Below are 23,315 nucleotides of genomic sequence, written 5' to 3' on the forward strand. Positions count from 1 at the left end.
AAGTGAAGGAGGAGAAGAGGGAGGATGAAGCAGCAGCAGCAGGAGAAAGAGAGGAGAAGGAGAAGGAGAAAATCAGAAGGAGGAGGAAAAAGGAGACAGAGAAGAGGAAGGAGAGGGGGGAAGAGGAGAAAGGAGAAAGCAGCAGCAGAAAGAAGGAAAAAGCAGGAGGAGGAGGAGAAAAAAAGCAAGAGGAGGAAGAAAAGAAAAGCAACCTCTGCTTCTGGTCCTTAATATTGACTTTTCAGCAATTCCCGTAATTACATTTCCCAGGATTCTTTGGGTAAAATGAAACAAAACTGTCCAAGCAGCTTGGAGTGCTAGTCCAGAAGAACGAGATGCAGCTAGGATTGCTCCATCCTTTGGTAAAATTAAGATTCCTCCCATTAACCCTCATAAGGTTAAATTTTAAATTATTCTTCTGCTAATGAGCTCAATCCAAGACCAATTGCAATGCTAAAATTCTGGGGCTGTGTGTATAAGAGGGAGAAGTGTCTTAGAATAGTCTTGCTGCCTATACCTTTTGGGAAATGGGTGCCGTTGAATTGAATGGGACTTCCCTTCTGATGCTCAGTGTTGTCGATTTCTTCATTTGCTCTTTAGAGAAAGAAATATACTCCTTTGAGACATTCTCTCTCTCTCTCTCTCACACACACACACACAACCAAAAAACACACACACACATCTATCCTGCCTTTCACCTGTGAGTAGAGATGCAGCGAATAGAGATTTTATTGCTTTGGAGGCCAGCAGGAGCAGCTGGTGTAAAATTTTCCATCTCTCTTTTTTTTTCTTTTTTACACTCCATAAATTAATGCAATATTTACAAGAAGAAGAAGAAGAAAAAAGAGGAACGGGACTTTTGAACAACTTCTTCATATCCACCACACAAGTACAGTTTCGTTTCTCTTGTTTAAAACACGGAGTCACAAGCACAGCGATGGGGGGGGGGGGCGCGAAAGTTGTGTTGGCTCACTTGGGAGAAAGCGGGGAGAGGGCGGGGGGGGGGGCGAGCATGTTTACAGAAAGGTCACACCAGAATAGACAAGACGATATTGCACTTCAAAAAGTTCAGCATGGGGTTGTGGAATAAAGCAAATCAACCGGCCCTCTCTTCCCCAAATTCCAGCGTCCTAATTTTGAAGTGCAGCTGGATTAGCCAGCTGTTCCTAGCCATTAACCAAGCTGGGGGGGGGGGGTTGTCATTCCGTATCATCTCCAGATGTTACCCAAAGAGGTATGTTTCCTATTTAGTTGCGCTCCGAAAAATGTAAAATGTAAAGAACAGTTATACCCAGCAACGGTTGGTCTTTGGGTTCCCGCGGAGATAATCCTCGATTTACAACAACCGTTCCTTAAGTTCAGGGGTGAAATGCTACAGGTTCGGGTGAATTGGTATATTTCTGACGATCGTCTGTGACGCACGATTTAAATTAGTTGCAATCGTTGGATTTCCTGCTTATAAATTTTCATACAAATTTTCCAAACGGGGCAGCCTTTAAGCTTCCGCTGGGACCAAGGGAACAGCTACCTTTCTTAAATTACTGTTAAGGCTACCTGCGAGGGAGGAGAAGGGAGTTAAGCCACCCCAAGATTGTACTTTGGCCAGAAATTTCTCCTGCACTTCTGTTTGTCAAAGTAGCCTGGGAGAAATTTCAGTGAATTCAAGAGGAGGAGAGACGTGTTAACGTCTATGGGAGCTAAAAGGCACCATCTCTTTAATAAAGGAGGTTAGTTGGAAAAAAGATCCTGGAAGGACCTTGGATTCACCTCTGGCGGATGCCTGGTTTTGGGGATGAAGCCGGATGAAGGTAGAGAAACTTTGGGGGTGTTTCCCTCGGCCACCAGCACCAAGTGAACGGATTCTCTCTCTACAGGTCTCCATGGCCTTCTTTTCTTTAAAGAAAAGAAGAAGCTATTGCACATTTTACCTTTGAGATAGGGACTTTGTTTTTCTTGAATTGGGACCATCATTTTCTTTTTGACTGTTGTGGAACTGGCCGGTCCATGAACAGGGAGTTCAATTGTGGACAAGATCTGGGACGGATGGAGAGTGGTGGCAACAGGGCTTTGAATTCAGAGCAGCCTCTCGGAGGAAATAAATTTGGGGAGGGGGAGGGAGAGCAGGAAAGGTGTGACCAGGAAACTCTCAATCGGTCCACCAGTCAGGTGGGATCTGGGGGAATCTCTTTTCAACCACCATCATCCTCCAGCCCCAGTCTTGGCATCGTGGATCATGTTGAGCAGGGAGAGAATTCCAGCCCCGTCTGAAGGACTGGAGAAGGGGTGTTTGTATGGGGTGGGGTGTGTGAGACGCAGTATATTCCTTGAATAGAACTTTCCTATAAAAATAGACATCGAGTGGACACAGAGGGGTGGGCTTTAACCTTGTTTCCTTTAACCTTGGTTTAGAATTGGGAGTGGGGGGGGACACCAGAGAGAAGGACCGGCCATCAAGCCCCTTGGGGCTTGCTTTCAACTGTTTGCAAGAGCCTTCCCTTGCTTGATAAGACCCAGGCCAACTCCCACCTCCCCATCTAGCTGACCGGGCCTTGCTCTGGCCGTCCGCTCGCTCTCCAGCCGCTTGTAATTTGGCACCGGTCTCTCTAACGTCTCCAGACTGTCGGGACTGAAATCACAGCCTTCGTTTTCCGAACTGCATTCACTCAAATCTGTGATTTCCAACTCGGAATCGGACGCCGGGTCCTCTTTAGCCCCTCGGCCTCCGGAAGGACTGGACGGCCTGGTGCCTAGCAATTCCTTAGTGCGAGCGCTGGGTCCGTGGGCATCCCCGCGGAGGGGCAGAGTGGTGCTATGGGTCGGGAGGCAGAGCCGGGGCACGGAGCTACCCGCCAGGGCTGTTGTTCTCTCGGGGTTTTCGTTGGTCAGGAGGGAGATGGGCGTCGGAAGCTGGGCCAGCGAGCCAGACAAAGGGTTGGGGTAGAAATGAGGGGAATAGAGAGAGGTGGGCAGCTTGGAGCTGTTCAGGGGGAAAGTGCTGGACAGGTAAGGGTTGAAATTCCAAGGATATTCGGGAAAGGAGGCATTCCGGCCGTAGGGAGTCAGCAAACTGGGGGGTTTCGTGTAGCCAGCCATACCTGTGGAGGGAAGGAAAGAGGTGAGCAGATACGGAGACCAAGAATTGGATAAACGTGTTTGAGATACAATAATCTCCCTATATAATATCAATATCCTTTGAAATCTATCATGGAAACAGTTTGGTCTAGTGGTCAAGGCCCCAGGCTAAAAAAATAGAGACTCTGAGTTCTACTCCCACCTTAGCTATGAAAGCCGGCTGGGTGACTTTGGGCCAATCACCAGGTGACTGGGAGTTCTAGCCCGTCTTAGGCATGAAAGCCAGGAGGGTGACTTTGGCCCAGTCACCAGGAGACGGTGAGTTCTAGTCCCACCATAGGCATGAAAGCCAGTTTAGGTGACCTTGGCCCAATGAACAGGAATTTGGGAGTTCTAGTCTTACGTTAGGCATGAACGCCAACTAGGTGATTTTGGGCCAGTCCTTCTCTCTCAGCCCAACCTCCCTCCCTCACAGGGTTGTGAAAATAGGAGGAGGAAGTTGTGTTGGATATGTTTGCCATCTTGAGTTATTTGTAAAAATAATAAAAACAGGAGGGAAGGAGGGAGGGAGGAAGGAAGGAAAAGAATAAGAGATGGAAGGGAAGAAAATGTACGATGGAAGGAAGGAGAGGAAGGAAGGAAGGAACAGAATGTAAGAGACAGAAGGAAGGAAGGAAAATAATGTAAGAGACGGAAGGAAGGAAGGAAAGAGAAGGAGGGAAGGAAGGAAAATGTAGGATGAAAGGAAGGAAGGAAGGGAAAGAATGTAAGAGACAGAAGGAAGGAAAATGTAAGATGAAAGAAAGGAAGGAAGGAGGGAAGGAAGGAAAGAGAAGGAGGGAAGAAAAGAAAATGTAGGATGGAAGGAAGGAAAGGAGAGGAAGGAAGGAAGGAACAGAATGTAAGAGACAGAAGGAAGGAAGGAAATAATGTAAGAGACGGAAGGAAGGAAGGAAAGAGACAGAAGGAGGGAAGGAAGGAAAATGTAGGATGAAAGGAAGGAAGGAAGGAAAAGAATGTAAGAGACATAAAGGAAGGAAGGAAGGACGGAAGGAAGGAAGGAAAAGAATGTAAGAGACAGAAGGAAGGAAGGTAAATAATGTAAGAGATGGAAGGAAGGAAGGAAAGAGACAGAAGGAGGGAAGGAAGGAAAATGTAGGATGGAAGGAAAGGAAGGAAGGAAGGGAAAGAATGTAAGAGACATAAGAAAGGAAGGAAGGAAGGAAAAGAATGTAGGAGACAGAAGGAAGGAAGAAGGGAAGGAAAATGCCTTTTATATAAGCCTTTAGCCCCTTGGTCCCCAGCCTAACCCCACCCAGGCACACCCACTCACCTGATCCCAAGAATGGGAAGGCTGCATCCAGCCTGAGTTTCTCTGGTTCTGGCTGACGGTCAAAGAGTGGGGTGCGGCTGGCGGGATCCCCCAAGCGAGGGCTTGAGAAGAGGCTTTGCAAGGCCTGCAGAGAACGAAAGCAGGGAGGGAAGGATTGGAGACCGTGAGAAAACCACGAACACCTGTGGCTCACCTTTCTAGCACCACCTCCTCCCCATCTCCCAAGGTCTTCCGCAGATACCCTTCCAGTCTAGGTTAGGCTTAGGTTTATTGGACGTACATGCCGAGTCTAACTCTGTTCTCTCTCTTGCTTGTCCTACAACGTCCCACCTGTCAACCACTACTTCAGCTTCAACTACAATAATACAAGAGCAAACAATAGATGCAAACTCAAGGTAAACCGCTCCAAACTCGATTGCAGAAAATACGACTTCAGCGACTTCAGAGGGGTCAACGCCTGGAATGCTCTACCTGACTCCGTTGTTGCGTCCTCAAACCCCCACAGCTTCAACCTCAAACTGTCTACCGTGGACCTCGCCCCATTCCTAAGAGGTCCGTAAAGGGGGCGTGCATAAGCGCACCAGCGTGCCTAACGTCCCTGTCCTACTTTACTTGTACTCATTTTATGCGCTCATGTCCATGCTTATACCTGTTATCTCGTACATGTTTGACGAACTAAATAAACAGAAATAAATAAATACCTCGGGGGTCAGTGGGGTGCAGTCAGCTCCGTGGTTGGTCCCATTGAAAGGATTCTGAGTGAGAAGAAATGGGGAGTTGGCAGCCATGTCCAGGAGTGGATAATTAACCAATACCACTTTGCTGAAGTTGAACTTGTAGGTGAAACGTTTGCCTTTGGTCTTGTGCAGGATCCGCTTGTTGTAGTAATACCTGCAGAAAGTAACGTCAAAGCTGAGTTAGCGGTTGGTGGACGGGGATATATAAAGTCCTCATTCCAAAAGTAATCGCAGAATACGCTGTATGTCAAGGAGGCATGGGGATGGAAGTGACTTCCTCAAAACAGGTCCATTCTTGGTTAAAAGAACATGCCGGAATAAGTCAGTGGGCTTCCACTTATTTTGCATCATCCATCCTGCATTTAATTATTAGTAAAAAAAAAAAAAAAGGAAACCAGAAGTCTTCAAATTACAGCCACACCCCCAAAAAATGTTTAATCTTTTTCTTAGTCATGATCAGGAAAGAGAAAAGGAGAAAGGAGGAGGAGGAGAAATAGAAGAAGAAGAAGAAGAAGAAGAAGAAGAAGAAGAAGAAGAAGAAGAAGAAGAAGAAGAAGAAGAAGAAGAAGAAGAAGAAGAAGAAGAAGAAGAAGAAGAAGAAGAAAAAAGAAAAAGAGAAAGAAAGAAAGAAAAAGAAGAAAGAAAGAAGAAAGAAAGAAAGAAAGAAAAAGAAAGAAAGAAAGAAAGAAAGAAAGAAAGAAAGAAAGAAAGAAAGAAAGAAAGAAGAAAAAACTAAACTTAAGACTTGGGAAACTTCATTCTGCATTGTCCAACAGCAGATTTCAAAATATGTGAGAAATTGATCTGGAGTCTTGAAACTCACTTCTAAAGCTAGTTTGGCATCCCATCTTCCCTCTCCCTCCTCCTCTAATCAAAATCATTCAACCCTGATTCAAGCTAAGAGTTTGGGGCAGGATAAGGCAAAATCCAAAAGATAAAAATATTTTCTAATATCAATTACCAAAGCACCTCATTTATTGATTTAAAATGATTTGATCCATATTTGCAGCGGTAGACGAGCTGCCTTTTAAAAACTCACACCCAAATTCTATAGAGACGATAGCTAAAATAAACCGTAGAATCTTAGATCCTTTTTTCCCCCCTTTCAGCAACCATTTAGACACCTGGGGGAAAATACCAACTAAAATAGAACTGGTTGGCATTCTTTTGGAAAGGCGATTAAATCGCTTTTTCTTTCGTGCAGTGCAGTGCCCCCTACTGGTATATTTGGAGAAATCAGCATGCTTTCAAATAAAGCGCCTCCTAGCAAGCCATGGCTTATTGACACCAAGTTCCCTTTGGTTTAATCTGTGCTAGAAACACATCTCTTTTGAGTTCCTCCTATGGGGTTACGAGGGCGTCTTTAGAATTTATTTACTGGGCAAAAGCAGTGCTGAATTCCCAGGCTGAGTTAATAGGAAGTGTCAATAGCGCTTAGCTCCTCATAAATATTAATTAGGGAAGAGGAATCTCAAGCGGCCAGAGAGACGCAGTTAATTAATAAGCGATAACAAATATTGCTGTCGATCAATTACGGAGAAGGTATAACTGCGGAGCTCGTGCGGGTTTTATCATGCCCTTTGAAGAGGTAGAAGAAAGCTGAGGGTTGGGAGGTTTTTTTTGACACCTGAGAAGGAATACGCTGCTCATGACATGACAGGATGATAAACTGATATTACAGATAACAGTAATATTTGGCAGGGCTGCTGCTGCATCACGGAAGTTTTACTAATTAATCATAAGAGTTTTGGTAGGCCGCTTCATTAATCAAAAGTGCTTATAAATATGACAACCGTTCTCCGAAGCCCCCCCTCCCCCAAATAATAATTCTATGGCTTCTTTGGAGTTAGATGATGAACGAGCTTTATGCAAACTCCTTTAAAAATGCCACAGATCATCCTTCATACGGAGAGAATTCCTCTTTTGAAGATGGCAGTCACCAGCTAAATCTTTTTTTTTTTTTGAGTCCTTATGCTGGAAAATGAATTATTCTCCATTTGTTAAAGCACTTTTCAAAGACTATTTTTTAAAATATTCAGGCACTGGAAGTTGGCATTAGGCAAAGATAAAGGTTCCCCTCGCACATATGTGCTAGTCGTTCCCGACTCTAGGGGGAATGGTGCTCATCTTCGTTTCAAAGCCGAAGAGCCATCGCTGTCCGAAGATGTCTCCGTGGTCATGTGGCCGGCATGACTCAACGCCGAAGGCGCACAGAACACTGTTCCCTTCCCACCAAAGGTGGTTCCTAGTTTTCTACTTGCATTTTTAATGTGCTTTCGAACTGCTAGGATGGCAGAAGCTGGGACAAGTCACGGGAGCTCACTCCGTTATGCGGCACTAGGGATTAGCACCCAAATTTTCACCCTCTTTTGGGGGGGGGGTGTCATACTCCAAAAAATACAGTATATTGCAGGCTAGATGGGGCCTCTGAAGACTAATCTCAAGCGTTACTAGTACCCTTCCTCACCTGAGAATGGTATTTCCCAACTGTAGCAACTTTAAGGTCTGTGGACTTCAACTCCCAGAATTCTATGCTTCCTGGGGAATTCTGGGAATTGAAGTCCACAGATCTTCAAAGTTGCCAAGACTGAGAAGCATTGCAGGAGACCCCTTCCCCTCAGCCCCAGATGCTAACAGGAGCCACGAGTCCCTTCGTGGAGAGGGAGCGGCTAACAAGTCTAATAAATAAATAAAATAAATAAATAAAAAATCCCTATCTCCTCCATGTCTCACCTCAGAGCGCGGCTCAGCTTGTCGTAGTTCATATGGGGCTTGCACTTACGAATACCCCACAGTCGGGCCACTTCGTCGGGATCCTTGATGACAAACTCCCCGTAATCTCCTTGCCAAGCGATGACATTCTGGTATTCTTCCTTCTGCAGCAGCTCCAGGATGAAATGCCAGAGTTGGATCTGACGGGAGCCGGGACTCGATTCGGGTTTATAGGCCCAGTCAGGGAAAGCGAAACCTGACCGTGAAAAAAAAAATTTGACTGTGCGCCCAGAGTAACACGCTGTTCAGATAGATATGGAACTTTTTATGTTTATTTTTTTAAAAATGTATCAATAAAACATATATTCAAATAATAGTAATAATTAACTGATTGTAGGTCACAAGTCTTAACTAGCTCATCTTACTTCATTTATATTTTTTAAAAATTCTATTATTCCAAATAGAAAGACTTTTTTTACACTTGTAGGTTCACAGGCTTGCTTTCATCTGAACAATACTTCTCTCTCTCTCTCTCTCTCTCTCTCTCTCTCTCTCTCTCTCTATCTATCTATCTATCTATCTATCTATCTATCAATCAATGGCTCTGTGTGTGTGTGTGTGTGTGTGTGTGTGTGTGTTTGTTCCAGCATAACTCTGGAACGCCTCGAACAATTTAAGCCAAACTTGGTAACACAGGTGACTCACTCTCTGGAAAAAAATACTGTGGGAGTAAGACACCCCTAACACCCCTTGGGAGTGGTGGTGTTCTGTTAAGATACAGCCTGTTGGGCCTTAAAATGTCTTCTACTGTACAGCGCACTGGAGTTGCCATGGTAGCAGCTTCACAATACTCCCTCTGATAAGGAGGAAAATCCAACATTAGGAATTGCGTTTGGTCTGGACATTTTCCCTCTATAAATAAATACCCGGGCAAGGCCGGGTTATCGACTAGTAGAATATAAATTTCAGTAGGAGATAATATTTGTAGCTCAGGTTGAACTGTGGGGTCTTTTGTGTTCTCTGAGCTTGGTTGTTCTCTTGCAGACTTTTTATTGCCCAACTAGGGAACATCATCAGTGCTAGAATAGAGTGGGGTTTGCTTCCCCTCTTTTTTACATGGGGGACAGTGTAGGAGAAGAGCAGGCAGAGCTGGTGGTGGAGTTAAGTAAGTCAGAGGCCTAGAACCCTTCTGCTGCCACAAAGAAGTCCAACCTTTCTGGAACAAGAAGAAGGGGAGGAGGAGGAGGAGGAGAGGAGAACTGTGGGGTCCTTGGTGCTGTCTGTGCTTGTTTTTGACCCAGATATTTCATTACCCAACTAGATAACATCATCAGTGCTAGAAGGGGGTGGGGTTGCTTTCTGTGTTTGTCTCTGTTCAGAGAGCAAATCCATCTCCTTTCTAGCAGTGATGATGTTAGCTAGTTAGGTAAGGAAAACGTCTGGAAGAAAACAACCAAGCTTAGAAAGCATCCCACAATTCTCCCCCTCCCCTCCTCCCCTTCTCCTTGTACCAGAAAGGGTGGACTTCTTTGTGGCAACAAATAAGGATTGTAGGCTTATGACTTACATAACTCCACAGCATGCACACACATTTTATTTAAAATATAGACAAAAACTGGCATCGTGAGAACATTTCATGTGTAAGAAGCATATTAAAATATGGAAATAATTTGGGAAGGAAGAAAAAGTCGTGAATGAAGACTGAGGCAGAGCTAGCTCCCGGATTTCCTCCAGTTCGCTCAGCATGTCTCAGTTCAGATTGCTTTGCCCACTTCAATTTTGCAGCTGCTTGGAACTTAAATCTCACGGAACTCTGCAGGAATTATTTCTGGGGGGGAAACCTGGATAGGATCAGACAGCCGCTTCAGGCAAAGCAATCTGAACTGAGACATGCTGAGCGATCTAGGCAGACTCTATCCTCTCCAAGTCACAATTGTGTGTTTGCGTGAGTGTGTGTATGTATGTAAAAGAAAGAGAATACGTGCACTTTCTTTAGGTACAAGAGAAAGAGAATATGTACAATCCTAAACTGCATGAACAGAGGGATACAATCAAGATCAAGGGAGGTGCTAATACCACTCTATAAAGCCTTAGTAAGGCCACACCTAGAGTACTGCATCCAGTTTTGGTCACCACACTATAAAAAAGATGTTGAGACTCTAGAAAAAGTGCAGAGAAGAGCAACCAGGATATTTAGGGGATTGGGGCTAAAACATGAAGAACAGTTACAGGAACTGGACATGGCTAGTCTAGTGAAGAGAAGGACCAGGTGAGATGTGATAGCCGGGTTCCAATATTTGAGGGGCTGCCACAGAGAGGAGGGGGTCAAGCTATTTTCCAAGGCACCTGAAGGCCAGACAAGGAATAATGGATGAATCAAGGAGATTTTTTTTTACCATAAAGCTATCAACCCATGGAACAGAAGTTGCCTTCAGAGGTTTTGGGAGCTTCATCACTGGAGGCTTTCAAGAAGAGACTGGACTGCCACTTGTCAGAAATGGTGTAGAGTCTCCTGCTTGGGGGGGGGGGTTAGACTAGATGACCTAAAAGGTCCCTTCCAACACTGTTAATCTTTTAACCTGTTCTGACAAACTTGGGTTTTCACAAGAGAGTTAATTGTTCCAGGTAGTTCTGAGGTTTGGTTTTAACGGTTCACAAAATAAGACAAGAGTCCTGTTTCAAAGTTGTTGTGAATTTTCTATTTCCCTGTTTCCTTCTACGCTCTGCTGGTAGAACCTAATTTCCAGGAAACGGGTCTATTATACAATATTTCTCAACCTTGGCAGCTTTTAAGAAGTGTGGACTTCAATGTTCTGATCTTAATTCTTCCCTGGGCTTTTCATAACCACCTGACCAAGTGTTTAAACAAAGGCCTCTCCAGGGCACTGGGATAGGCGATTCGGTCACCTCTGCTTCCACCCTCCATCCGCATTAATCACAGCTAAAAAGCTGGTTCCAGGCCCAGGAGGGGACAAACCTTCAAGGCAGAAGGTACCGGATCCCTCCGGTGTAGGCGAGGTCAAGCTGGCCTCCTCCGATCTGTGCCTCTATCTAGGAATCTGTCATTAACAGGCCTAATGAACTGCTGATCGATGCCTTGATTTTTCAGTTACACAACGCACCTTGGGCACCCCTGCAGTAAATTGCATTCACCTTCCCCAAGGCCTTTCTATATATCAGGTGAAATGCCATGCCTCACCAAGTGTGAGATGGGCCTTTCTCCAGAGAGGTACCTTGCTAGTTGGGGGGGGGGGAATCTCAGCACCCCCCCTGCCCTCCCCCCCGCTTAGTTTTTTATGCCTACATCAGGCATCGGAGCAGTGGTGAAATTCAAAAGATTTTGCTACCGGTTCTGTGGTCACAGCTTGGTGGGCGTGGCAGGGGAAGGATACTGCAAAATCTCCATTCCCACCGCACTCCTGGGGAAAGGATACTGCAAAATCTCCATTCCCACCGCACTCCAGGGGAAAGGATACTGCAAAATCTCCGATTCCCACCGCACTCCTGGGGAAAGGATACTGCAAAATCTCCATTCCCACCGCACTCCAGGGGAAAGGATACTGCAAAATCTCCATTCCCACCGCACTCCAGGGGAAAGGATACTGCAAAATCTCCATTCCCACCGCACGCCAGGGGAAAGGATACTGCCCATGCACCAACCCATTTTAATCAGCCCAATTACTGAACATGAGAAATAGCTATAACAATCCTGCAGCCATTGTTACCTCATATCTCCATTTTTAAAAAAAAAACAAAAAACAAATGCCCCCCCCCCCAGCCCAATTTTATTTTTAAATCAAAGCTGGCATTTCATGGAAAGGCCAGGAAACAAATATGCCATAAAGAGCAAGGCATAAGATTTCACCTTAACACATCTACACATCAATAACAGAAAGGGTTTTTGGGGATAGACGGAGAAATGTTCACAACCAACATAAAAAAAACCTGATTAGATCTCGTATATCCTAACAAAATGCTCCAAGTATATTTTGACTTCGGAACCGTCTTATGGGGAATATTTGCAATATAACAAGCAACTTTTCCAATAAAAAACGTATGTGGAGACAGCCATAAATTTCTCCAGACATGCTATTTCTACTTGTCCTGGAGATCGTATTTTTATCTTTTTATTTCTTAAATTTATATACCATCTCCCCCCAAAAAACACTACACTTAGTCCTTGACTTATGACCACAACTCTGAGCCAATCATAAGGAGGTGGTGAGTTCTAGTCCCACTTTAATCATGAATGCTGGTTGGGTGGCTTTAGGCCAATCACCAGGAGACAGTGAGTTCTAGTCCCACCTTAGGCCTGAAAGTTGGTTGGGTGTCTTTGGCCAATCACCAGGAGACAGTGAGTTCTAGTCCCACCTTAGGCCTGAAAGCTGGTTGGGTGTCTTTGGCCAATCACCAGGAGACAGTGAGTTCTAGTCCCACCTTAGGCCTGAAAGCTGGTTGGGTGTCTTTGGCCAATCAGCAGGAGACAGTGAGTTCTAGTCCCACCTTAAGCATGAATGCTGGTTGGGTGTCTTTGGGCCAATCACCAGGAGACAGTGAGTTCTAGTCCCACCTTAAGCATGAATGCTGGTTGGATGTCTTTGGGCCAATCACCAGGAGACAGTGAGTTCTAGTCCCACCTTAAGCATGAATGCTGGTTGGATGTCTTTGGGCCAATCACCAGGAGACAGTGAGTTCTAGTCCCACCTGAGGCCTGAAAGCTGGTTGGGTGTCTTTGGCCAATCACCAGGAGACAGTGAGTTCTAGTCCCACCTTAGGCCTGAAAGCTGGTTGGGTGTCTTTGGCCAATCACCAGGAGACAGTGAGTTCTAGTCCCACCTTAAACATGAATGCTGGTTGGCTGTCTTTGGGCCAATCACCAGGAGACAGTGAGTTCTAGTCCCGCCTTAGGCCTGAAAGCCATATGAGTGACTTTGAGCCAGTCACTCCCTTTTAGACTAACCCACCTCACAAGGTTGTTGTGAGGAAAATAGGAGGAGGTGTTGAATACATTCCCTGTCTTGAGTTATTTGTAAAAATAACAAAGGCGGGATATAAATAAACAAAAAATAATATAAATTCCCGGAAGCTTCTTCAAGAATGAAGGTCTTGTGTGACCTGGAGCCACCTCAGAGAGGCTGCAAGACCTGCCATCTGAAAGACAACACCGCCTGAAGGTAAGGTTTTGGGGAGCGCTGGACGGTGGGTACAATGGCGCCTTGAGAAATCCTGCATGGTGGCCTGCCAGCAGCCAGTGGAGCTGGAAGCATAGTTGGGCAATGAGGAGGTTGGGGAGGAAGATGGGCCAGTCCTGGGGGCTGAGGAAAGTTCAGACGAAAGCTCTGCGTCGGAGGCAGTGCGGGAGGTAGACTGCAGTGGGGCAGAGGAACAGCTGGAGCCTGTTCCCAGTGTGCGCATGCGCAGAGCTGCCAGAAGACAAGAACAACTAAGAAAGCAGGGCCGACTTGGGAGTAAAGTCACAACTTGGAGGTGATTGGCCCCTCCCATAGGACGCAAAAGAGGAGCGAACGGGGAGGGGGCTTTTGCAGGAAACCATTCATTCAGTCGCTGGAATGTTTGTGACTATAAAAGACTCTGTGCCAAGTTTTGCCTTGCCCTGTGTTTGGAAACTAGTTATTTGGCAGCTCGCCAAGCGAGATAAGGTTCGTGTTGATAAATATTCCTCCGAAAGACTGTTTGCCAAGCCTTGCGGACTGTGAATGAAAGGAATGCACAGAGGAAGCCTGGGTCAGAAGTCTCCTGTTTTCTAGGTCATCCTCTTAACCACTACACCAAATATAACTTTTCATTGTGCAGCTGATCTAACCCTGAAAGTTTTAAAAAAGAGATTAGAAAGACATTTGGCTGAAATGGTATAGGGTTTCCTACTTGAGCAGGGGGTTGGACTAGAAGACCTTGAAGCTCCCTTCCAAACCTGTTATTCTGTTTTGCTAACCCTTAAACCAGCCTTCTTGAAGACCAGTGTATAGATCTGTACCGACATTCCAAATCAAGCCGTAGTGTTGCATAAAAATGTGGTGATATCAGCTGTTTTATTTTGGGCTTCTTTCCTAATGATCCCTGAGGGGGGAAATCTACTTTTTCTGCTGCAAGATGTGTAAATGGTTTAATGAACCTCTGAGATATCCTACCTTCCATTTTCCGTAAACCCATTCCTGAAATTTGGATTTTTACCTCTACACACAAATCACGTCTACAATAGTATGGCCCAACCCCGGAATCTTTATCAATATGTCCATTCGTTTTCTTAGCAACTGCGCTGAACAGGTAATCTTTGACACACACCTGTCCCTGTGGCCCCCCAAGATCAAAATTTGGATGCCAACTTAAACAGGCTGTGCATTTAGAAAAAAAAATATTTGAATGGGAATTCTGGGAGTTGAATTTCCCACATCCATGCTAAGGCTGAGAAACCCTGCTCTACTCTATTAATCACACTTGATTTTATTTAGTAAGTTTTGTCCTAATTAACCGTAAATATCTGGATCCATTGGGTGTAACAAGAACTAATTTGTTCTGTGCCTTTAAAAAAAAAAATGCACAAATTGTTTGAGTTAGTTAAACCCAAAGCGGCCTTGATTTAAATTTTATGTCAAGTAATCCACTTTTCCAAATTGAGCACAAGTGAAACCGATGTACGACAACGGAGCCCCAAATATCTGTTGCTAAGCAAGGCAGTTGTTAAGTGAGTTTGGCCCCATTTTACAAACTTCCTTGTTAAGTGAATCACTCCAGTTAAGTGAGTAACACAGTTATAAGCTGAGTCTGGCTTCCCCATTGATTTTGCTTGTCAGAAGGTCGCAAAAAGGGATCACGTGACCCGGGGACACAGCGACCGTCATAAATATGAATCGGTTGCCAGGCGGCTGAATTTTGATCACATGATCATGAGGATGCTGCAATAGTGATGTGGGAAACGGTCATAATTCTCTTTTTTCAATGCCCTTCTAACTTTGAACAGTCACTAAAAGAACAGATGTTGTAAACTGAGGACTAACTGTATGGAAGACCCCATGGAACAACAGAACAGGTGCTTCAAGGACACAGCAAGTCGGTGCAAGCACTTATGCACCTACATAACTGGGACTTCCCGCTTGCAAAGGGGAACCAGTGATATTCAGATAGTCCTCAACTTACAACCACAATTGGAATGAGAGTTTCTGTCGCTAAGCCAGGTGGTGATCAAGCAACTGATTTCAAGATTCTTTTTGTCCCAGTTCTGAAGTGTATCACGGCAGTGGTTAAGTGAATCACGCGGTCGTTAAATGAATCCACCTTTACCCACCGTTGACTTTGCCTGTTGGAAGACAGTTGAGAATGTCACAAATGGCAATCACAGAATCCTGGCCTGCTGCAACCATCATAAATACATGCTGATTGTCAGGCAGACAAATCTTAATCATGCAGGTGTGGGAATGGTGGTACAGTTGCAAGTGGAAGGATTGACCTTAAGTCACATTTTCAGGGCTGTTATAACTTTTACAGTAGTGTCATAAATTACCCAGAATTACTAGGAAGTGGGTGAACACCCCGGAAATACATAAACAAGAGAAGAAGGGTTTTCCCCCCCTACTAATTCTAGAATACTATGGTAAATATCGTGCCAAGCAGAGTCTGTAGGGGGGGGGGGATTGATAAGAGTCAAGATGGCAGTCAAACATACGTGATCAATGCCTGACCCACCCTTTTTGCGTGGGGAACAATGCAGGAGAAGAGCAGGTAGAACTGATGGCGGAGTTAAATAAGTCAGTAGTCTAGAATCCTCACCTTGCCACAAACAACTCCAACCTCTCCTGAATTCCGCTGCCCCTTTTCTGGCACCAATTTAGTACTGAACCTTAGTGGACTAGATTCTGTGGTAAAGGCTTGAGCAATAAATCTTCTGAACTGCAACTTAACGCACCTTTTGCGCCCAACAGGCAGGGCTTTCATGGCATAGTTGCAGCTGCCATTTTGACTCTCCCGACCTCCTTTTAGCAGACATCCTCGGCAAAAGGAAACGCAAGTCAACCCTGTTCTCCCTCCCTATTTCAACGCAGGCCGCCAAGAGTCTTCTTTTGACTCATCTTGCTATTATTTCAGCCTTTGCGAGGGGGGGGGGGGGGAGAAAACCAAGATTGAAGCAGCTGGCTAATGAAACATACAGCATTCGCTCCTCAGAGGCCAAGCGAAAGAAAGGCAGCCCCGGGTTAAAAACAGCTCCCTTTGATTGTCGCAATTGCCCCCAGCTTTCAGCTTGGAGCTATCAACTTCACAGCTCTCTAGATTCCTGGGGGAGCCACCGCTTGGAGGGAAAGGGTGCAATTAATAGCTGTTTGAAAGGAGGGGGTGGGAAATGTTTGTCTATTGCTAACTGGCAGAAGGCAGGAGCACAATCAACAAGGGTACTGTGACAATTTCTCAGCAACTCACTCGGTTGTGATCAGGGCGGCGTTTCCTTCTCTTGTTTCCGCACCAGGACGGACTCAGCCAATTTTATTTCATTATTTATTTAGATTTATTTATTGGCGATGGAGCTGGAATTCTTCCCCACATTTTTCTTATTTGCTAAAATGTTCCCAGACGGTTGAAATATTTGGTTAAATAGAGCCACCGGATATGTGATATGTGCCTTTGACATCAAGTCTGAGAAGCAAAGTGAGGCAGAGAAATATTTTCAAGAAATAATTCTCGGCAGCCAGCATCTATTCATCTATTCAACAGCCAGCTGCAAATCCAATTTAGATTTCTTTTTCTTCTTCTTCTTCTTCTTCACCCCAATCAACTTTTTAAAATGTCACCATGGCTGGGTTTCCTCCAGTGTGGGAGAAATTATGTTCCCAATACAATTCAAGGTTTTCCCCTCCTTGAAAACTTATTTTTTTTAATGCTTACTAAAATCATAACATTTTAGATCATTTGGGGCAAGAGGTGGCTTTATTTTACTGCGTTAGAAAAGGAAGTAATGCTTTTTCTGAGTGTGTCTGCTGACTTTTTCTTGTGAATTACATTGGTGTAATTGCGACCTCTGCCTGGAAATATTTTCATTTTGGTGTAGAAAAGTGAGGCCTATCTTTTAAATCAATAAAACCTAAGTAAATAAAGAAGTGCAGGATGGGATTTAGCTTGAGTTGTACACTTAGGTGTACAAGTTGGTCCTTGAAAACAATACGACTAAATGCACCAGTATTTTATATTTGATGTTTTAAAATACTGACGTGCAAAAAGAATGGCATTTGAAGAGTTGGCATGCGGGTTTGGGTGTTATGGAGAAAACTGATAACTGGCCTCGTTTCATAGCTCCTAAAAATGTTAAGAAATGCCAAGTGTTTCAAAGCGTGCGTGTTTGCATGTATGAATATATAATAAAATAGATTTGATATTTATATAATAATTCTTTTCAATATTCAAACCTGAAATCCCAAAACACAATTTTGCATTCTCAACTTCATGGTGACAATTAAAAACAAACAAACAGGGCAGGTATCCGAGGGTACCTTTTGGTTGCATTATTATTAATAACAGTATTTCATCTAATTTAATACTACGCTAGATAGACGGTGTATCAATGCACCAGATTTGGTAAGTTTTCTGTGTCGGTGGGAGATTCAGGGAACATGGCTAACCAGATCAGCTAAATGTCCTGCTGCTACGTTCTTACCACATGTTAGACTTGGTTAGGTTGAAACCAGTATTTTTCATTTCTTTGGGGAGGTCAATGATTTAGTGTGACTTCAGACAGTGTTACCATATTTCCCCAAAAATAAGACCGGGTCTTATGTTAATTTTTGCTCCAAAAGATGCATTACGGGTTATTTTCTGGTTTGGTGTTATTTTCAGAGAAATACGATACTAAATGCATCCATCTAGGTGACAATCTTAACGGGGGCTTATATTACGAGCATCCTGAAAAATCATGCTAGGGATTATTTTCCAGTTGGGTCTTATTTTCGGGAAACCAGGGTATTAAGATATGATCCAGGGTATTGTGGAAACAGAAAGGGAGTTAATTCAGTAGCCAGGTTGAACGTGTTGTCCGAATCAAACCGTGTGCAATGCCATGCAGACTCAGAAAAGAGGATTAATTGAGTACAGTAAACCACGATTAAATTAACCATGGGTTAATTGAGTGAACCCAGGCAGAGAGAGAAGTCTTAAGATGTGCACATCAGAAAAACCTTCAATTTTCTGCCTGGGAGATGTTCTCCCTTTGCTAGGGCTGACTGTGAGGAAAGCATCTATCACTTGCTAAGAAATGCTTGCAAATTTGGTTTTCAGGATTCAGCCTGCAATCTAAAGTAACAAAAATTGTAAAAAATAAGCTCTGCTTCTCTACTCTAGGTTTGCACATACATCACATATGAACAGCATATATGGCAGTTTGCAATTTATGGATTAGGACGTAGCATATTGCGGAAATCAAGCCAAACCAAATTTCACAACCAAGCAAGCCAACACTTAGTGGCATAAACCCAAGTGCAGAATCCTTACAGGTGAGAATAGGAAGGGGACAATCATGGTCAAACAAGCCCCACCAGTTTTTAATCCAGTACAGGTAGTTCTCGAGTTACGACCACAATAAAGCCCAAAATTTATGTTGCTAAGTGAAACATTTGTTCAGTGAGTTTAGTCCCATTTGACAACTGTTCTTGCCACGTTTGTTGAGCGAATCACTGCAGTTGTTAAGTGAGCAATATGGTTGTTAAGTGAAGCAGGCTCCCCCATTGACTTTGATTGTCAAACAGTCGCAAAAGGGGATCACGTGACCCTGGGACACTGCAACCGCCATAAGTGTGAACCAGTGGTCAAGCATCTGAATTTTGATCATGTGACCATGGGGATGCTGCAATGGCCGTAACTGTGAAAAATGGTCATAAGTCACTTTTTTCAGTGGCGTAACATTGAATAGTCACTAAATGAACCGTTGTAAGTGGAGATCTACCTGTATCTCACCAGAACAATTGATCTCACCTCTTGTTTTAATTACAGACACGGCTTCCCTTAAACTAACACCATCATCATCCTCTTTTAACAACCCCTTAATCCCTTGTGGGGTGGAGACTGGGCAACTGAATGGAGCTGAGTGTTTACTGGCCGGATGCCCTTCCCTGTCGCCAAGGCGGAGTTTTTATTCGGCAGATATATTCTCATTGTGCCGAGAGAGAGAGAGAGAGAGAGAGAGAGAGAGAGAGAGAGAGAGAGAGAGAGAGAAATATCTGCCTCTACCTAGGTTTGAAGTCACAACTCCTGATTGTGAGGCGACCTTAAACCAACACCATGATTGTGTTTATACGTAACAGTCACTAAAGATTGTAAATTGAGGGCTACTTGTATCTAGGACGTCTGCCTGGGTTCAGGCTGCATGCTTAGCCAAATGGGGTTGCCCTTGCCAAACGTTCTAACTAGGGTTGCTTTGAACCATGTTAGCTTTGAAGAGCCATGGGTTAGCAATTTGTGAAGCCAAGCTTCTTGGTTACAGGTTGAAGGTCTTATGCTGGCCCAGTTTAGGAGTTCACTCAGTAAACAGGTTAAGCATGCTGTGTGAAGACAGCCAAGGTGTGTAGGAAGGCCTTCATGAGGAAAGGCAGTTTTCTAACCCGCTAGTAAGCAAGGCACAGGTTGATAAAAATAGAATGGCCAATGATGGATGTGGCCCAAGAAGATAAGCCAGGCATAGCTAGACAGAGGCCAAGGGCTTGAGCACCCAGGTGATCCCAGGTGATCCCAGGGCCCAAGAGCCCACTGCCCACTGCCCACCGCTGAGACCTTGGCTCCCGGATTAACCCCCAGCACGCAGGGCCATGGGGGGGGGGGGGAGGCAGACTTCGGTCGTATCTCCTGCCCGAGGGTCGAGATTACCTGGTGTCCAGAGAGCCGGCACAGGCGAGGTGAGGAGCAGATCGGAGACGCAGTTACAGTCCATAGCGAGGGAGGCTTCTATCTGCAGGAAGGGGAGAGCGGGGGGCGGGACAGGAGAGAGAGAGAGAGAGAGAGAAAGAGAGAAAGCGCAATGAGGAAGGATCTCCTGCGGCGCGATTTTGCACGAGAAGAAGGAAAAAAGGAGAGGAAAAAGCGCTGTGAATCTCCCCCACCCGACCTGCTTGGGATGGACGCGAAAGAGAGAAGGCGCTGCGGATTTCACGCGCGCGCGGGGTGGGTGAGTGTCCCGCGGCTCTTTCCCCACTGGTAGGAAAGGAAGTGTTTTTTCCCCCCCGGGGAGATGGCTGAGTTGAGGGAGGGGAGCCCCCCCCCCAAGTGGAGCTTTAGTCCTGGCCCGGCGGAGTTGGACCCGACGCTTCCAGGCAAAAAAGAAATAAAATCCTGCCGCGCAATCTGGGGGCTGGAAAAAGGGCCACGCGGGACCTTCCGCGCTTTGGAGAGGAGCGGGGAGGCAAATCCATGCACAAACGTCTTAAGGCGGAACCCGACGAGCGCAGCTCATTTTGGAAGTGACTCTCTCCCTTACTTGGTTGCCCCAAAGGTGCTTTTTTTCCCCAGGAGGCAACTGGACTTTCTTGTGGTTTTTTTTTGAAGAGGTTTCGCTTCTCCTCCAAGAAGCTTCTTCAGCTCTGACTTAATAGTGGAGAACGGAAGGATTTATCTTCCACGCCGCCCTGAGTCCTTGGGAGAAGGGCGGCATATAAATCTAATAAATCCAATCCAATCCAATCCACTTGCACCCTTTTTAGAGGGTCTTTGAAGCACTTGGGAGGTTTACCTGTGTCCTCAGGGTCACCTGAGTGGCGCTCCTGGTTCTTCTCCTCTGCCATTTTTCCCTCTGGAAATTCATTCCTACTCCCACACCATTCCAAGGGGGTTCGCCCCAAATTGTATAGCTCAAAGTCTGTAGAGATTCTCAGCCGTCCAGGCACAACTGAGAATCTGTACAATCTCTCCCGCACAGTTAACCTTCGCCAGCCTCCACCCTACTTAAGAACGTGAGAAATGCGACGCTTTGAACCCGGGTTTGCGCCTGTCAGGACGGAGGGCCCCGCGCAAAACTCAGTCTGCGCGCTCGAAGGCGCCTATCGACTCTCGAAGCGGCTCCTAAATTCATCCAGTCGTGTTTCCCCCCCCCCCCCCTCAGTGCTGCCGGATTAGCTCCGTCTATAATTAAAACTCAAACTCCGTGTGGGTATGGATGGACGAAAGCGTTGTCAGTAAATCTATTTTTTTTTAAAAGAAAACCGTGGGATGGTTTTTCCCCCCAAGTTGCCTCTTGGACTTTTCTGGTATTTCTTTGAAGACATTCCGCTTCTCATCCAAGAAGCTTCTTCAGCTCTGGCTGAACGGTGGGGAATGGAATTCTTCAATCAGAGCTGAAGAAGCTTCTTGGATGAGGAGCGACACGTCTTCAAAGAAAAACCAGAAAGTCCAATTTTGCCTCTTGGGGGGAAAATAAACACCCCTGGGACCACCATGAAGCTGGTGACTGAGAATCTCCATAGACAGAACGCCAGGATAGTTTCCAATACGTGTATTTTAGTGTAGGCCACTTTCCCCCCCAGCTGTTTCTACACCAGCATTTTCCAGCATAATCCAATCACTGCTGTGTCGAGGGAAAACAACAGTCACAACCCGCGTTCAAGGCAGACTTTGTTGCGCAAAAAACGTGGCTGAGTGTTAGCAGGAGGCCCTGTAAATCACGGGTGAAAAATTGATCCCGAACCCTTTAAAATATTCAGGCTATAAATGTTTCCCACCAACACCCGGCCATCCGTTATCCCGACAATCTAAAGCTGCCTTCATTACTGATGTATCGGGCCGGCGATGGTTAGAATGGCGCTATAATTCACAGGGGTGGAAATCGCCGGATTAGAATCGGCCTCCGCAAAGCCCACGCCGAAGAAGGTGGTTTTGATTTTGCCTCTTTTGAATTTTATAAACGGCCAGCTCCCGTTTTGCTCACCATTCCCGGGAGGGGGGAGGGACGTCACATACCGGAAGAGTGTGTGTATATATATATACACACACATATATATTTGTATGTAGAGTGTACACACACACACACACACACACACACACACACACACACACATATCGCAGGATCAGGGTCCCAATCAGGGGTGAAATTCAGCAGGTTCTGACAGGTTCTGGAGAACCGGTAGCGGAAAGTTTGAGTAGTTCTGAGAACCGGCAAATACCACCTCCGGCTGGCCCCAGAGTGGGGAGGGAATGGAGATTTTGCAATATCTTTTCCCTACCATGCTCACCAAGCCACGCCCACAGAACCGGTAAGGGGGAAAATGAATTTCACCACTGGTCCCAATCTCTTAGGATACAGAGTTGGAGGGTGGTGGGGGTATGCTCTGGGGAGGTGTGTGTGTGTGTGTGTGTGTGTGTGTGTGTGTGTGTGTGTGTGAGAGAGAGAGAGAGAGAGAGAGAGAAAGAGAGAGAGAGAAGCAAAGAGAGAGAAGCAGAGCTGCAATCCTTTATTTCAAGATAAGTCCCAACCAATGGTCAAAAATGAGATTGATGTGACTTATGGGTGGAACAGAGTTGCTGTGGAACCCTCTAACTCTTCTCCTCCTTCACCCCCAGATTTCCAGTGCTCTCTGGTCGAAATACCTTCTCTCCCCCCCCCCCGCCCCTTTCATGCTTGGCAACTTTAAGCCTGGTGGACTTCAACTCCCAGAATTCTCCAGCCAGCAAGCAAGGCTAGAAGGAGGAAGGGAAAAAGAAAGAGAAAGGGGAGAGATGGAAGGGGACAGGGAAAGAAAGAGAGAGAGAGAGAGAGAGAGAGAGAGAGAGAGAGAGAAGGAAAGGAAAGGAAAGGGAGGGGAAGGAAGGAAGGAAGGAAGGAAGGAAGGAAGGAAGGGAGGGAGGAAGGAAAGGGATGGATGGATGGATGGATGGATGAATGGTCGGTCTGAACTGAGCAACTTGGATGATATGTGATATGGTTAATAAGTACAAAAATAAGATAATGGACTATGGTGTACTGGAAAATAACATTACACTGGTCCATATTTATAGCTTAGGAAGGCAAGAGACATGGACATGATGGGGTAGACACTTTCTGATGGCAACATGGGATGGCTAGAAGGATGGCACCTCCTGTAGAAAATAGGAAAGAAGAGATGTAGAAAGGGAAGTAAGGAAAAAAGAAGGGCTTCAGAGCAGGGAGTCTCCAACCTTGGCAACTTTAAGCCTGGCGGACTTCAACTCCCAGAATTCTCCAGCCAGCAAAGCTGGGAGCTGAAGTCCTCCAGGCTTAAAGTTGCCAAGGTTGGAGACCCCTGTTCTAGATTCACCTTCCGGATGAGGCCCTGGAGTGCCTCCTTCTCATCTCTCGCTCCTCCAACCGAATCACTGCAGCCCGCTTTTTTCCTTCTCCCTCTGGGTCCCTCTTTCCTCTCCTGCTTTGCCTCTTTCGCCTCTGGTCTTCCATCTTTTTCTGACTTCTTCCGCGCCTGTCTGAAGAATTTATCTTCCTAACACTTCTACCAATTTACATGCTTACT

The 23,315-nt window shown here is 45.5% G+C and overlaps 2 protein-coding genes across 2 annotated transcripts in view; one reads left to right on the top strand and one right to left on the bottom strand.

Annotated features, from left to right (window-relative positions):
* Positions 1-698: 698 nt before the first annotated feature.
* ERFL (ETS repressor factor like) lies at positions 699-19,774 on the bottom strand (the record flags this gene model as incomplete). The annotated part of the gene is made up of 5 exons (XM_081961656.1): positions 699-3,095; positions 4,406-4,529; positions 5,107-5,296; positions 7,876-8,110; positions 19,711-19,774. 5 exons carry the CDS (start codon positions 19,772-19,774, stop codon positions 2,473-2,475), a joined length of 1,236 nt encoding a protein of 411 aa, XP_081817782.1. The 3' UTR covers positions 699-2,472.
* Positions 12,749-23,315, top strand: part of CNFN (cornifelin) — a 108,493-nt gene continuing 97,926 nt past the window's right edge. Inside the window, exon 1 of the mRNA XM_081961742.1 lies at positions 12,749-13,028. The gene's annotated coding sequence lies outside the window, so the exon portion shown is untranslated. The remainder of the gene's footprint in view (positions 13,029-23,315) is intronic.

This window comes from Natrix helvetica (genome assembly GCF_964273705.1).
Source record: "Natrix helvetica genome assembly, chromosome: 9".
NCBI lineage: Eukaryota > Metazoa > Chordata > Lepidosauria > Squamata > Natricidae > Natrix > Natrix helvetica.